Raw genomic sequence first — 15,706 nt, forward strand, 5'->3', positions numbered from 1 at the left:
TTCATCAAGAAAAAGAAAAGATATTAATATTGCATTAGAAAGAAAAATATTTCATTCTATCTATTACATGAAGACTTTGCTTGGTTTTATTGAATTATTTAATTAATCCAAACACTAGTTGTGGATATATTGCAAAGTCAAGCAACCTTATTTTTCTTCATGGACAGAAAGTGATATCATAATTAGCTCCACCAACGCAAGAAAATGTGCTTGTCGGATCATCAGAAGCATAGCTATAAGCTTGAGGGCACCGACTCTTGAAAAACATTGAATAATTCGTGGGTTTGCACGTACCTGGCGGTTTAAAGTTTTCTGTGCAACAATATTCTGGGCGATGAAATGCTACACATGCACTTTTGCAAGCAATCACAGAATTTCCATCCTTCCCTTTAACAGCTAAGTCACTAGGGCAATCGGAGTTTAGATTTCTTGCACAGCTAGCAGGAATGCATTTATTACCGGAGCCACTACGTGGAGAGACTGAGATTGGCACGTTAAAACCATCAACAAGACTAATATCGTAGAAATCTTGACCGCCGTTTCCTGCTAAAGTGAATTCTATAAGAGAAACTGGTGGATTTCCTCCAGCACCATTGCATGAAATTTGTCCGGAGCCACATTCGCCAGTTGCACACGTGAACTTTCCAGTTAAATCGGTAGAACATTTTGTTCGGCCCCAAAACCTTCCGGTGAAAGGGGCTCGAACATCTAGAGATTGGGTTGCTTTTGTTGCTAACTCAAAGCCAGTTCTTGACTGTTGAGGCCTATTACCACCGGTAAGGGTTGCTGGCCAAACTGTGTATGGACAATTGTTGGTGAAAGTTATTGTTGCCGGGTGAACTCCTACAATTGTACATCATTGCATGATTAGATATTAATAATTAAACCAACGATTATATATATGTGTGTATATACATAAATACATGTAACTAAAATGTATGTTTAATTATTTTCCATTTCATAATTTTTCTATATATACTAGCGAAAAAAAATTGAAAATTAATTCACTTATGCACTATAAATTTATCGCAGATGTTAGCTATATATATATATTGTTATTCTAATGAAGAAGAAGAAAAAGACACTTAAAATAAGAAATGCCTTGCAACCATTGTGGTTGAAACTCTTGGTAGTCAAAAAAAAAAAAAAAAAAAAAAAAAGTGCTTTATGTGATAAGTTATGTGCATAAGATGAATTTATATATATATATACACACACACACGCACCTACACATAGCAGATGAATAAATTAAGAAAGTACCATAAAAGAGAAAAGTGAAGGTAAGGCTCAAGAGGGCTAGAGTTTTCATTGTTGAATTTTTTGGAATGGTTAGTTAGAAGGGAATGTATTGGCATATATAGCCTCCAAGAATTGGAAAATTCGACGGCGTATGCTTTAGGGCAGACTAAATAAGTTGTATTCCATTAGCATCAGCTATAGTGTTCTTGGTTTTTTTTTTTTTTTTTTTTTTTTTTTCAGTTGAAGACTTGAAGAGAAATGAAAATGGAATGAAAAAAGAATGTGTATCGGAAATTTTTAATGGAATAAAAGTGCAGTATGATTGTCAAATCTCTAAAATTTAAATTTTTATATTTTTATATTTATATATATTTTTGCATTTGGATCAAGAGTGGTATTTAAACATAGCCCTTTCAACAGAAATAATAATTAATTTTATATTCTAATTTAAAAAAAAGAGTGCATTTATCAAATAATTAACTTTTAAATATTACTTATTATCAATAAAAGAAAGAATTTCAAAATATTAAAAATGATAATAGAGATTGTCTTTACTATTAACTCAAACTCTCTCATCCACAAAAATGTATTAAGTTAATCCAAGCTCAAGGTTAAAAGTGAACTTATTTTTTATTTACAATTTAAATCTTAATTATAATTTAAGATGCTATTACAACAAAATTAATAAATTTATTATTTAACTAGGAGGTCAACAGGTCCATGTCCATTTAACGGTCTACACAATCTGAATATTTTTCATTCGATTCAAAAGGCAGGGGAACTAAGTCATTAAACAATCACATAATAAATTTACAGGCTAACTGTAGATAAAAATTTTAGAGAAATGAACGTCTCATATAAAAACTCATCATTTTCACAAGAAGCAATTTTCTTCAATCCACAAAGGAAGTAGAAGTAATTAAATATTATGTGTTATTGCAAACTCCAAATGCAAATAAAAGTGACTAAAATAAAGATGAAAATTAATAAGTGGGAATTGTATTGAATAGTACTAAGAATTAAGAAAATGACAAGTCACAGAGAATTTGTCCACTATAAAAAATGATTTTAATATTTTTAATAAATATACTAAAATATTAATTTTTTTCTCCAAATTTAAGGAAGCCTATTGTGCCCTTGGCCCATTCAAGGTCCGTCTTTGGCCACAAATGCCGAAGCAAAGTTAATCTTATAACAAAAAAAATAGTGGCTGCACCTACTAGTTGTGGTTAAATTGGCAACGCAGTCCAAATATATAGAAAGAGCTCTCGGATTTGATTCTCATTAAATATACATGCAGGGAATGGTGAAAAGCCTTAACTGTGACTAAATTTCAAGCCGAATTAGACGGTCCCTGGTAATAAGATCCGGATAGCTTTAACTGTGACTAAACTCTGAGCTGGATTAGATGGTATCTGGTAATAGGTTCCGGATAACCTTAACTGTGATTAAGTTTACGCTGGATTAGGCGGTCCTGGTAATAGGGTTCGAATACTGATGGTTTACACTAAAAAAATAGTAGCTTCAAAAATCAAACCCTAACTAATATATCTACTGACATGATCCTTATTTTAAAATTGCCGGTTTTCAATTTCAGAACCAATTGTAGATTAAAAACATTTTGAAGTGTTTAATAAAATACTCTTAAAAGTTGAAGTGTTTAATAAGTGTAATTTTATTAGTTAAAGTATTTAATATATCAAAGTAAAAATTGAGGATGTCGCAAGGTTAAATTCACAAAGTTCAGATGTGAATTTATATATTCAACCATTTAAAAATCTCTATTTCATTAGTTTGATTCATGAAGATACGTATAGGCTCAATTTTTACAAATCAATCCTTCAATTAATACCCTTCAACCCGAAATAGAAGCCACACAAACATAAATCAAGAGACTCAACAACTACAAACCCATTTACAATCTCGTCACGAGAGTTAAAATATTATCTCCAAAGAAAAGATGTGCAAGATATGGAAATTTCTGCCTTTTTCTGAATGCAAATTTCCAAGCAGAATCAAAGTTGTAGGACCAAATTAGGGACAGCTGATTGTACTTTCATCACTGAAATTTCCAACTTCATTCATAAACAGCATATACAAACTTTTTTTATTTTTTTTTTTGTGGCTTCAAACACCAAGCCGTAACTAATACATAGGCAGTATCACAATCTTAGAATCTTTCGAAACCATCAATTTTAATTTTAAAGAAGGGTGAAACCATAATCAAACTCTTCTTCGACGATTTTTGAAATAATTTTAGAATCTTCGATTTCAATTCAGTTTTAGTTTAAGATCAGATTTAGACAATTAAGATCGGATTTAGTTTAACATTCTAACTATTAGATCTCTAATTTATAATCTATATTAACACTTTAATCATCTCTGCTTATAATTTCCATTAACACTTTGGTCCCTCTATCTGTTTTGAACTATAGGACCAAAATGTTAATAAATCATAATTTAAGAATCTCATAGTTAGATTTTGAAAAAAATGTATTCATATATTAATTTGACTACAAGTCCAGGATCAATTTATTTTTTCTCTTTAAAATCCAATTGTTTTTCCAAAGGAGACTTATTTTCCTTTTTTATTTGTCTCAAATTGTAAGTCATTCTCCTTTTTAAAGGTACAATTAATTTCTTAATTCTTTAACATATCACTAATTAGTATGTTCGGTTACCAATAATTTTTCGACTCTGATCTTTATCAAAATTACTATTTAATATTAATAGAAGGCTAAATTTGAAAAATGTAGGTAAAATTTATTGTTCAAACAATATTAATTACTTCTTTTTAATATGAAAATAGAAATGAGTTTATCTTCATGCGATGAATGGAGTATTATTCATATGAGATTCATCTTCCAAATACTGCAAGCATTCAGCCTCTAAACTAACAATTTTATTAAAAAATTCAAACTCAATTTAAGTGAGATGTGACTCAAAATTAAAACTCAAAACTATAAATGATAGTTCAATTTGCTACCACTGGTGTAACTGTGAAAGCAAAATCATGAGGACTTTTTGGCTTGCGGAATCTAATCTAGCAGTCTTCCTTTGCGAAATATTGCAAAGCAGTCTTCCTTTTCTTCATGGACAGAAAGTGATATCATAATTAGCTCCACCAATGCAAGTAAAAATTTATATTGTTTTATTTATTTATACTGTCTCATGCAAATTAATAGTTCTTGTTTTATTGTCTTGATTTATATTTTTATGAAGTTTCTGGGTTCACTATATGACATGCAGAAAAGTCATGCATTATGGCTATTAATATGTGTAGGACAAATATTTAATATTTAGAAGATAATAGCTGTCTCTTGTCTCTACATTTCATTAGTGGTGCCTTGCTGCCTATAATTTCCACCACTTCTTTGGTTGCTATGCTTGTTCTTATCTCATGTTTGCTTTCATATTCTCTCGTGTTTAAATTAATTATTGATCTTTGTAAATAAATTTTTACTTGTAGATTTACTATAAATTTTATTTTAAATATATAAGTTAACATTATCTTATAGATACGACTTATTTTTTTACTAGCAATTCATAATTTATTTTATTAAATTATAAAATTCAAAAAATAATTTAATCAAAACTGAAGAAAATGTGCTTGTCAAATCGTCATAAGCATAGCTATAAGCTTGAGGGCACCCATTCTTGAAAAACATTGAATAATTCGTTGGTTTGCAAGTAGCTGGCGTATTAAAGTTTTCTGTGCAACAATATTCTGGGCGATTAAATGCTACACATGCACTTTTGCAACCAATCACAGAATTTCCATTTGGCCCTTTAATAGCTAACTCATTAGGGCAATCAGAGTTCATATTTCTTGCACAGCTACTTGTAATGCAAGGATTACCGGAACTGCCACGTGGAGAGACTGACATTGGCACATTAAAACCGTCGACAAGACTAACGTCGTAGAAATCTTGACCACGGTTTTCTGCTAAAGTGAATTCTATAATAGAAACTGGTGGATTTCCTCCAGCATCATTGCATGGAAACATAAGTCAACAGCAGCACAAACCCATTTACAATTTTGTAATGGGAATTAAAATCTTGTCTCCGAAAGAAGAGATGGGCATGATATATATATGGAAATTTCTGGCTATTTTTGAATGCTTATGGTTTCATTATTGCAAGCACAACCAAAGTTGTAAGACCAAATTAGGCACAGCGGATTGGTGAATGCCAGCCGTTAATTTCGGTTTTCATCAATAAAATATCCAACTTTAATTGGACTTACATAAACAATATAGACAGCACATTTGGGTCTCTAGAAATTTTTTTCTTCTTTCCTCAACAAGTTTAACAGCACATTACAAACTCATGAGTGGTTTGGTTCAAGTCGTAAATTTAATGGATAATTTATGGAAAGTCAAAAATCTAAACCTTAGTGAAGACATTTATATATAGGAGGAGGCAGCCATGGACGCACAAACGAAATTAATTTTATAATAAAAATAAAATTTCCAATTCGTTAATTACTATTATTTAAACCATAACAAGAGTAAAATTAAATAGAAAAATTTCCAAGATAGATAATTTATATATAGATAATATATAGATAATATAATTCATCAAGAAAAAGAAAAGATATTAATATTGCATTAGAAAGAAAAATATTTCATTCTCTCTATTACATGAAGACTTTGCTTGGTTTTATTGAATTATTTAATTAATCCAAACACTATTTGTGGATATATTGCAAAGTCAAGCAACCTTATTTTTCTTCATGGACAGAAAGTGATATCATAATTAGCTCCACCAACGCAAGAAAATGTGCTTGTCGGATCATCATTAGCATAGGTATAAGCTTGTGGGCACTCAGTCTTGAAAAACATTGAATAATCTGTGGGTTTGCAAGTAGCTGGCGTACTAAAGTTTTCTGTGCAACAATATTCTGGGCGATTAAATGCTACACATGCACTTTTGCAACCAATCACAGAATTTCCATCTGGCCCTTTAGTAGCTAACTGATTAGGGCAATCGGAGTTCAGATTTTTTGCACAGCTAGCAGGAATGCATGTATCACCGAAGCCACCACTTGGAGAGACTGACATTGGCACGTTAAAACCCTGAATAAGATTAACGTCGTAGAAATCTTGGCCATGGTTTTCTGCTAAATCGAGTCCTATAAGAGAAACTGGTGGATTTCCTCCAGCACCGTTGCATGAAATTTGTCCGGAGCCACATTCGCCAGTTGCACACGTAAACTTTCCAGTTGAATCGGTAGAACATTCTGTTCGGCCCCAAAACCATCCCATGAATGGGGCTGGAACATCTAGAGATCGGGTTGCTTTTGTTACTAACTCGAAGCCAGTTGTTGACTGCTGAGGCCTCCCACCACCGGTAAGGGTTGCTGGCCAAACTGTGTATAGACAATTGTTGGTGAAAGTTATTGTTGCCGGGTGAACTCCTACAATTGTACATCATTGCGTGATTAGATATTAATAATTTAAACCAAAGATTATATATATGTGTGTACATACATAAATACATGTAATTAAAATGTATGTTTAATTATTTTCCATTTCATAATTTTTCAATATATACTAGCGAAAAAAAATTGAAAATTAATAATTTACTTATGCATAATAAATTTATAGCAGATGTTAACTATATATATTGTTATTCTAATGAAGAAGAAGAAAAAGACACTTAAAATAAGAAATGTCTTGCAAGCATTGTGGTTGAAACTCTTGGTAGTCAAAAAAAAAAAAAAAAAAAGAAATGTGCCTTTATGTGATAAGTTATGTGCGTAAGATGAATATATATATATATATATATATATATATATATATATATATATATATATGAACACATACACATAGTAGATGAATAAATTAAGAAAGTACCATAAAAGAGAAAAGTGAAGGTAAGGCTCAAGAGGGCTAGAGTTTTCATTGTTGATTTTTTTTTTTTTTTTTATTGGTTTTGGAATGTTAGTTAGAAGGGAATCTATTGGTATATGTAGCCTCCAAGAATTGGAAAATTCAACGACGTATGCTTTGGGGTGGATTAAATAAGTTGTATTCCATTAGCATCAGCTATAGTGTTTTTTTTTTTTTTTTTTTTTTTTTTTTTTTTTTTTTTTTTTTTTTTCAGTTGGAGACTTGAAGAGAAATGAAAATGGAATGAAAAAAGAATGTGTATCGGAAATTTTTAATGGAATAAAAGTGGAGTATGATTGTCAAATCACTAAAATTTAAATTTTTAAATTTTTATATTTATATATATTTTTGCATTTGGATCAAGAGTGATATTTAAATATGGCCCTTTCAACAGAAATAATAATTAATTTTATATTCTAATTTAAAAAAAAAGAGTTTATTTATAAAATAATTAACTTTTAAACATTACTTATTATCAATAAAAGGAACAATTTAAAAATATTAAAAATAATAATATTTTTAAACATCACCGAAATTTCCAACTTCATTCATAAACAGCATATACAAACTTTTATTTTTTTTTGGATTCAAACACCAAACCGTAACTAATAGATAGGCAGTATCACAATCTTACAATCTTTCGAAACCATCAATTTAAATTTTAAAAAAGGGTGAAACTATAATCAAACTCTTCTTAGACAGCTTTTAAAATAATTTTAGAATCTTCAATTTTAGTTTAAGATCAGATTTAGACAATTAAGCAGTGGAGGGTTAGATTTACTGAAAATTTACTGATTATGAGTCATTCAATCAATCACCCCTTTTTCAAACAAACAAAAAAAAAATAATAATTCAAAACATCACTCTAATCTTTTTTTTTTTTTTTTTTTATAAAGGGCAACTGGTGAGCTCCCTTTTTCCTTTGCTAGTTTTTTTAATTTTCTTTTAATTTTTTATTTCTTTTTCAAATAATTCTTAAATTTGTATTTTTTTTTATATAGATTTAAGTTATTGTTGCCTTCTTGGGAATAGTTTTATACATATTTTGGGATTAGTGTTCCCCATATCTTGGAATTCATCGTCACAATGATTTTATTTATAGTATTTTGTTATTTAGGCAATTATGTAGAAAAAATTAAAGATATTCTCTCTCATAAAATGAAGAAATTAGAAAGTAATCAAGTCGAATTTGTCAAAAGACCATAGAGTCAAAAAGTGGTCATAAATACCTACCAAGTGAAGCAAGCAGCCGCCTATGATACATGTATTATATTCTACCAATTTGATCAAATATTTCAAATAAGATTGCATTTTTTTTTAAAATGATTTATTATTAGACTTCTTATACACAAAAAGAAAAATCATTCATCAATATTCATATATGTATATTGTTCACCCTTAATGAAATTCTTCTGAAAAAAAAGTCAATTACCCTTTAACCCATAACAGAAGACAGAAGCCACACAAACACAAGTCAATAGACTCAACACCACCACAAACCCATTTACAATTTTCTCACGGGAATTGAAATCTTGTCTGCAAAGGAGATATGATCAAGATATGGAAATTTCTGGGTGTTTTCGAATGGATATTTCCAATCACAATAACAATTGTGGGACCAAATTAGGCACAGCTGATGGTGTATGTCACCCATCAATTCTGGTTTCCAACCTTAATTGGACTTCCATAAACAGATAGACAGGGCATTTGGGTGTCTAGTACTCTTTTTTAGTGGCTTCAAAAATTAAATCGTAACTAGTAATAATTTTTATTTTTAAAGAAGGAAAAAAATAAATTGGTCTCTTTGTTATTATTAAATTAATAAATGAGGATCATTATTTTCAAAAACTAACTATAAAGTCATTAATTTATAATTCCGTTAACGCGTTAGTCCTTTCATCTAAAATAGCTTCTTTTATTTATCAATTAACCGAGAAATCGGCCTCCAAATTATAGTCAAACTAACTATTAGATCTCTAATTTATAATCTATATTAACACTTTAATCATCTACTTATGATTTTCATTAACACTTTGATCCGTCTGTCTGTTTTGAACTATAGGATCAAAATATTAATAAATCATAATTTAAGGATCTCATAATTAGATTTTGAAAAAAAGGTATTCATATAATAATTTGACTACAAGTCTAGGATCACTAATTAGTATGTTCGGTTAACAATAATTTTTCGACTCTGATCTTTATTGAAATTACTAATTAATATTAATAGAAGGCTAAATTTGAAAAAATGTTGGTAAAATTTATTGTTCAAACAATATTAATTACTTCTTTTTAATATGAAAATAGAAATGAGTTTATCTTCATGCGATGAATGGAGTATAACATTGAATAATTCGTTGGTTTGCAAGTAGCTGGCGTATTAAAGTTTTCTGTGCAACAATATTCTGTGCGATTAAATGCTACACATGCACTTTTGCAACCAATCACAGAATTTCCATCCGGCCCTTTAACAGCTAAGTCATTAGGGCAATCGGACTTCATATTTCTTGCACAGCTAGCAGGAATGCATGTATCACTGGAGCCAGCACGTGGAGAGACTGACATTGGCACGTTAAAACCGTCAACAAGACTAACATCGTAGAAATCTTTACTGCCGTTTTCTGCTAAAGTGAAATCTATAAGAGAAACCGGTGGATTTCCTCCAGTACCGTTGCATGAAATTTGTCCGGAGCCACATTCGCCAGTTGCACATTTGAACTTTCCAGTTGAATCGGTAGAACATTCTGTTTGGCCCCAAAACCTTCCGGTGAATGGGGCTGGAACATCTAGAGATTGGGTTGCTTTTGTTGCTAACTCAAAGCCAGTTGTTGACTGCTAAGGCCTATTACCACCGGTAAGGGTTGCTGGCTAAACTGTGTATGGACAATTGTTGGTGAAAGTTATTGTTGCCGGGTGAACTCCTACAATTGTACATCATTGCATGATTAGATATTAATAATTTAAACCAAAGATTATATATATGTGTGTACAAACATAAACACATGTAACTAAAATGTATGTTTAATTATTTTCCATTTCATAATTTTTTTATATATATTAGCCAAAAAAATTGAAAATTAATAATTTACTTATGCATTATAAATTTATAGCAGATGTTAACTATATATATTGTTATTCTAATGAAGAAGAAGAAAAAGACACTTAAAATAAGAACTGCCTTGCAACCATGGTGGTTGAAACTCTTGGTAGTCAAAAAAAAAAAAAAAAAAGGTGCCTTTATGTGATAAGTTATGTGCATAAGATGAATTTATACATACATACACACACACACACACACACACATATATATATATATATATATATATATATATATATGAACACATACACATAGTAGATGAATAAATTAAGAAAGTACCGTAAAAGAGAAAAGTGAAGGTAAGGCTGAAGAGGGCTAGAGTTTTCATTGTTGAATTTTTTGGAATGGTTAGTTAGAAGGGAATGTATTGGTATATATAGCCTCCAAGAATTGGAAAATTCGACGACGTATGCTTTGGGGTAGACTAAATAAGTTGTATTCCATTAGCATTAGCTATAGTGTTCTCAGTTGAAGACTTGAAGAGAAATGAAAATGGAATGAAAAAAGAATGTGTATCGGAAATTTTTAATGGAATAAAAGTGGAGTATGATTGTCAAATCTCTAAAATTTAAATTTTTAAATTTTTATATATTTTTACATTTGGATCAAGAGTGGTATTTAAACATGGGCCTTTCAACATAAATAATAATTAATTTTATATTCTAATTTAAAAAAAAAAAGTGCATTTATCAAATAATTAACTTTTAAATATTACTTATTATCAATAAAAGAAAGAATTTAAAAATATTAAAAATAATAATAGAGGTTGTCCTTACTATTAACTCAAACTCTCTCATCCACATAAATGTATTAAGTTAATCAAAGCTCAAGGTCAAGAGTGAATTTATTTTTTATTTACAATTTAAGTCTTAATTATAATTTAAGGTGCTATTACAACAAAAGGTCAAAATTCAAGATGAAATTGGTATAAAAGTCAAATTGGAGTGAAATTATAATAAAATATTAAAATTAGGTTAAAATTAGTATAAAAATCAAATTAGAATGAAATTACAATAAAACGTGAAGTTGAGAGCGAAACAATGTATTAAGTCATTAACATATTGTCTCCAAAGAAGAGAAGGGCATGAAATATATGTTTGAGTGCATATACCTTTGATTATTCCAAGCACAATCAAAGTTGTAGGAGCACATTAGGCACGGCTGATTGGTGAATGTCACCCGTTAATTTCGGTTTTCATCAATTAAAATTTCCACCTTTCATTGGACTTAGAAAAACAATGAACCTTTTATCTTGCAATTACATTTTTTTTTTTTATTATTATTATTCAACTAGGAGGTCTACAGGTCCATGTCCATTTAACGGTCTAAGAATTAAGAAAATGATGAAGTCAGAATTTGTCCACTATAAAAAATGATTTTAATATTTTTAATAAATATATTAAAATATTAATTTTTTTCCAAATTTAAGGGAGCCTATTGTGCCCTTGGCCCATTTTGGGTCCGTCCTTGGCCACAAATGCCGAAGCAAAGTTGATCTTATAACAAAAAAAATAGTGGCTTCACCTAAGCTGTGATTAAGTTGACAACGCAGGCCAAATATATAGAAAGAGCTTTCGGATTTGATTCTCATTAAATATACCTGCAGGAAAGGGTAAAGAACCTTAACTGTGATTAAATTTCGAGCTGAATTAGGCGGTCCCTGGTAATAAGATCCGGATAGCTTTAACTGTGACTAAACCCTCAGCTGGATTAGATGGTACCTGGTAATAAGTTCTGGATAACCTTAATTGTGATTAAGTTTAAGCCGGATTAGGTGGTCTTGGTAATAAGGTTCGGATACTGATGATTTACACTAAAAAAAAATAGTGGCTTCAAAAATCAAACCCTAACTAATATATATATTGACATGATCCTTATTTTAAAATTGCTGATTTTCAATTTCAGGACCAATTGTAGATTAAAAACATTTTGAATTTTAATTTTATAAAATTATAATAAAATAAACTGTTTTTTTCTTTGATTTCACAATTCTTTCATTTCTTTATGTTAATGATTTCAAATCGGAACCACTAGCAATAAATTCAAATAGTTGGTTCGTTTTTAAAAAATTAGGAATCAGAACCTGTGTTAGGCACACAATCTCAATTCTAGTTTGAAATCAATTGAGCATCATTGATCAAAGTTTAATTCTAATTTTTACTTTTGATTTTGGTTTGATTTGAATTTAATATTGAACCATCATAGTATAAGATACACAAAATATTATGTTTTGCACAAAATTGAAACAATCAAAACATTTTCCAACTTTTACACCAAAAGCATAATGTAATGGTAAGTGCATATAGGACCTGCAATAGACACCAAATTCGAATCTCCTCTTCTGTTATTAAAAAAAAAAAAACACATTTCCCAACTTTTCATTTTTTATTGCCTACAAATAAATAGTCCCAAAACAATCATGGACAAAATGTGATAAGATAATTTGCTCCACCACTACAAGTAAAAGTGCTAGTCTTATCGTCATAAGCATAACTATAAGCTTGAGGACATTGTTGCTTGAAAATCAGTGAATATTTCGTCGGCGGGCATTTCTCTAGTGTACCAAACTCTCCGGTGCAACAATATTGCGGTTGATTAAATGCTACACATGCACACTTGCAAGCAATAACCCCACCTACTCCAGTAACTGCAAGTTCCGGTGGACAATGGGGATTAAAATTAACCGGACAACCGATGCTCTTACACTCACCGGCACCAACACCGCCTTGTGGGGTCACCAAAATGGGCAAGTTAAAGCCATCAACAAGACTAACATCATAAAAATCCCTTCCTGTAACAGCCCAGCCCATGGTAAATATTGTTCGCTTTGGGGCGTTACGTCTCGCCGTCCCCCTCACGGATTTATTTTCAGGCAGGCTTTGCAACCCACCCAAAACGCATCTACCATGTTCAAGGCCGCCACCCTTTATGTACAGGACCACCCCCTCGTACTTAACCGATGTGGGATTTGCCTAAGGTGTGCTGGCCTTGCCACATACACCCCCCTTGGGGACTCAGCGTCCTCGCTGAGGTTTGCCCCACCACCGGTCAGAGGAACAAGGGTCGGCTCTGATACCAAATTGTAACAGCCCAGCCCATGGTAAATATTGTCCGCTTTGGGGCGTTACGTCTCGTCGTCCCCCTCACGGATTTGTTTTCAGGCAGGCTTTGCAACCCACCCAAAACGCGTCTACCATGTTCAAGGCCGCCACCCTTTATGTACAGGACCACCCCCTCGTACTTAACCGATGTGGGATTTGCCTAAGGTGTGCTGGCCTTGCCACATACACAGTGACGGGGGCCACCGGCTACACTTAGGCAAATCCCACATCGGTTAAGTACGAGGGGGCGGTCCTATACATAAAGGGGGTAGTCTCTCAACTTGGTAGGCGCCTTTTGGGGGCAACTCCAAGGGGACAAAACCGTGAGGGTGACCTCGTACGGAAGGGCCCAAAGCGGACAATACTTACCAAGGGGAGGGCTATGACAGTTGGTATCAGAGCCGACTCTCGTTCCTCTGACCGGTGGTGGGGCAAACCTCAGCGAGGACGCTGAGTCCCAAAGGGGGGTGTAGTGACGGGGGCCACCGGCTACACTTAGGCAAATCCCACATCGGTTAAGTACGAGGGGGCGGTCCTATACATAAAGGGGGTAGTCTCTCAACTTGGTAGGCGCCTTTTGGGGGCAACTCCAAGGGGACAAGAGAGGACTATGACACTTCCATTGTTTGGTGCTATAGAGAACTCTACAAGAGAGGCAGGTGGACTTCCGGCAACACCGTTACATTGGACTTGGTCGGTGCCACAGTTTGCCGTGGCATAGTTGAACTTGCCGGAAGGGTCTGTAGTGCAACTGGTACGAGCCCAGAACCGGCCGCTCCATGGTGGCAGGGCGGTTAGGGTTAATGATGCTTTGGAGGCTAATTCAAAGCCAGTCGAAGATAATTGAGGGCCACTGCCTGCCAAGTTTGCCGGCCATATAGTGTAAGGGCAATTGTTTGTGATGGTAAATGTTGTTGCTTGAGAACCTGCATGCAAAATTAGAGCTATTAATTTCCTGCAAAATCATTAGTTTTTAAATGGATCTCATAAATCATCATTGTCTTCTAAAATAAAAATCACAATCACTCGTTTCCTTTTAAACAAACATTGATGTTATATAATAAAGTATTTGTCTATTGCGGATCCATATAACAAACCAATAAAAAATAACTCTTTGGTTGAAATAATGGTATTTCTGACTATTGACGAAAAAAAAGAAAAAAAATTTATGGATTGACTTGGTATATAGATCAAGGCGTAGACAATATATATATATATATATATATATATATATATATATATATATTGTCACGACCCGATTCCATGGGCCGGATCGGCACTAGGGCCTAGGTAAGCTTAAGGCCCCCGAGGCCCGTAGTAAGCCTGAAACACTAACATTTCTATCTCAATATAATTATATCATCTATGTTAATACATGACTAATTATTCACAAATTCTACAACTGCGGAGTCATTAACTACTAGATATACATAGCCTTTTATACATATAGTTACATAATAAAATTATTACGGAACTAGGAAAATTTCTCTATTGCTCTGCGCCGAAGAAACATAGCCTAACTCAAATTAAAGAAAACTTACTTCCTGAAATTTCAAACAAGACATGTGAGATTTCCAAGGAGTAATAATTTTTGCACCACACACACAGTCACACAAATGTGTAAACATATTAATCTAGTCATCCGACTAGTTATATGCTCACGCAGCCAGTCACACAAATGGCAAGTCATCAGCACTCACAATCAATAACATCTTCATATAATCACATCACGTGGAAATTGGTTTGTGGCGTCACCGAATGAAACACCCTGAATTTTTATTTTCAAAACTTTTAAATTTTTATTAAATCAAAAATCGCAAATTTTGGCCGCGTGGGCTGCAGTTGTAACACAGTCCCAATTCGAGCCCAAATTTTCGAATTGGGCCTAAGCCCAAAACAGTTCATTCGGGAATTTTCGATTTGAGGACAGTTAAAAAATTTTCGAGAATAACGTGAAACACCAGGATTAATCTATTATATATATATATATATGAATTAATTATTCTAAATTTAAAATCATTACTATTAACACTTGTATTATTAAGTAAGTGGAGGAAAGGTTGCAAAACATAATAAAAATAATTAAAATAAATTAAACCGGACCCGAAACGCAAATTGATTTTTCGAAAACCACAAGAATAATCCGAAAACCGAGTGAAAAACTCGAAAACCAAACGAAATGAGACCAAATCACTGAATCGGACCGAACCGGTTCGAATCGAACCGGACCGGCCCATTTCCTTTCTTTTCTTTTTTCTTTCTTTTTCTTTTCTTCCTTCTCCTTCTTCAGTAGCGTGACCACCTCCTCCTCCTCCTCCCTCTTCTTCGATCTCCTTCCTCCGGCCACCAAATTCGGCAAATGAATACTCTAAAAA

General features: G+C 32.4%; 3 protein-coding genes and 1 pseudogene across 3 annotated transcripts; all 4 read right to left on the reverse strand.

Moving 5' to 3' along the window:
• On the reverse strand, positions 1-1,409 carry LOC149496066 (thaumatin-like protein 1b). Its single transcript, XM_089722168.1, has 2 exons — positions 1,261-1,409; positions 1-843 (listed from the first exon to the last, which is right to left on the reverse strand). The coding sequence occupies exons 1-2, from the start codon at positions 1,307-1,309 to the stop codon at positions 158-160; spliced, it is 735 nt and encodes a 244-aa protein (XP_089578294.1). The 5' UTR covers positions 1,310-1,409; the 3' UTR covers positions 1-157.
• A 4,406-nt stretch (positions 1,410-5,815) lies between these two features.
• LOC149496067 (thaumatin-like protein 1) lies at positions 5,816-7,256 on the reverse strand. The gene is made up of 2 exons (XM_089720993.1): positions 7,098-7,256; positions 5,816-6,658 (listed from the first exon to the last, which is right to left on the reverse strand). The coding sequence occupies exons 1-2, from the start codon at positions 7,144-7,146 to the stop codon at positions 5,973-5,975; spliced, it is 735 nt and encodes a 244-aa protein (XP_089577119.1). The 5' UTR covers positions 7,147-7,256; the 3' UTR covers positions 5,816-5,972.
• Positions 7,257-9,302: 2,046 nt separating this feature from the next.
• Positions 9,303-10,573, reverse strand: LOC105635459 (thaumatin-like protein 1a). The gene is given in 2 exon segments (XM_037638607.2): positions 9,303-10,054; positions 10,510-10,573. Coding segments are annotated over 2 exon segments (678 nt in total). The 5' UTR covers positions 10,559-10,573; the 3' UTR covers positions 9,303-9,425.
• Positions 10,574-12,647: 2,074 nt separating this feature from the next.
• Positions 12,648-13,040, reverse strand: LOC149496068 (thaumatin-like protein 1 pseudogene; annotated as a pseudogene).
• Between the last annotated feature and the right edge of the window lie 2,666 nt (positions 13,041-15,706).

This window comes from Jatropha curcas, chromosome 5 (assembly GCF_041381405.1).
Source record: "Jatropha curcas cultivar XTBG-Jc1 chromosome 5, XTBG_Jcur_1.0, whole genome shotgun sequence".
NCBI lineage: Eukaryota > Viridiplantae > Streptophyta > Magnoliopsida > Malpighiales > Euphorbiaceae > Jatropha > Jatropha curcas.

Coding starts and splice junctions, on each gene's coding strand:
- LOC149496067 (XM_089720993.1), bottom strand. CDS start 7,146: ATGAAAACTCTAGCCCTCTTGAGCCTTACCTTCACTTTTCTCTTTTAT. Junction 6,659..7,097: donor CTTCACTTTTCTCTTTTATG/GTACTTTCTTAA, acceptor GTACAATTGTAG/GAGTTCACCCGGCAACAATA.
- LOC149496066 (XM_089722168.1), bottom strand. CDS start 1,309: ATGAAAACTCTAGCCCTCTTGAGCCTTACCTTCACTTTTCTCTTTTAT. Junction 844..1,260: donor CTTCACTTTTCTCTTTTATG/GTACTTTCTTAA, acceptor GTACAATTGTAG/GAGTTCACCCGGCAACAATA.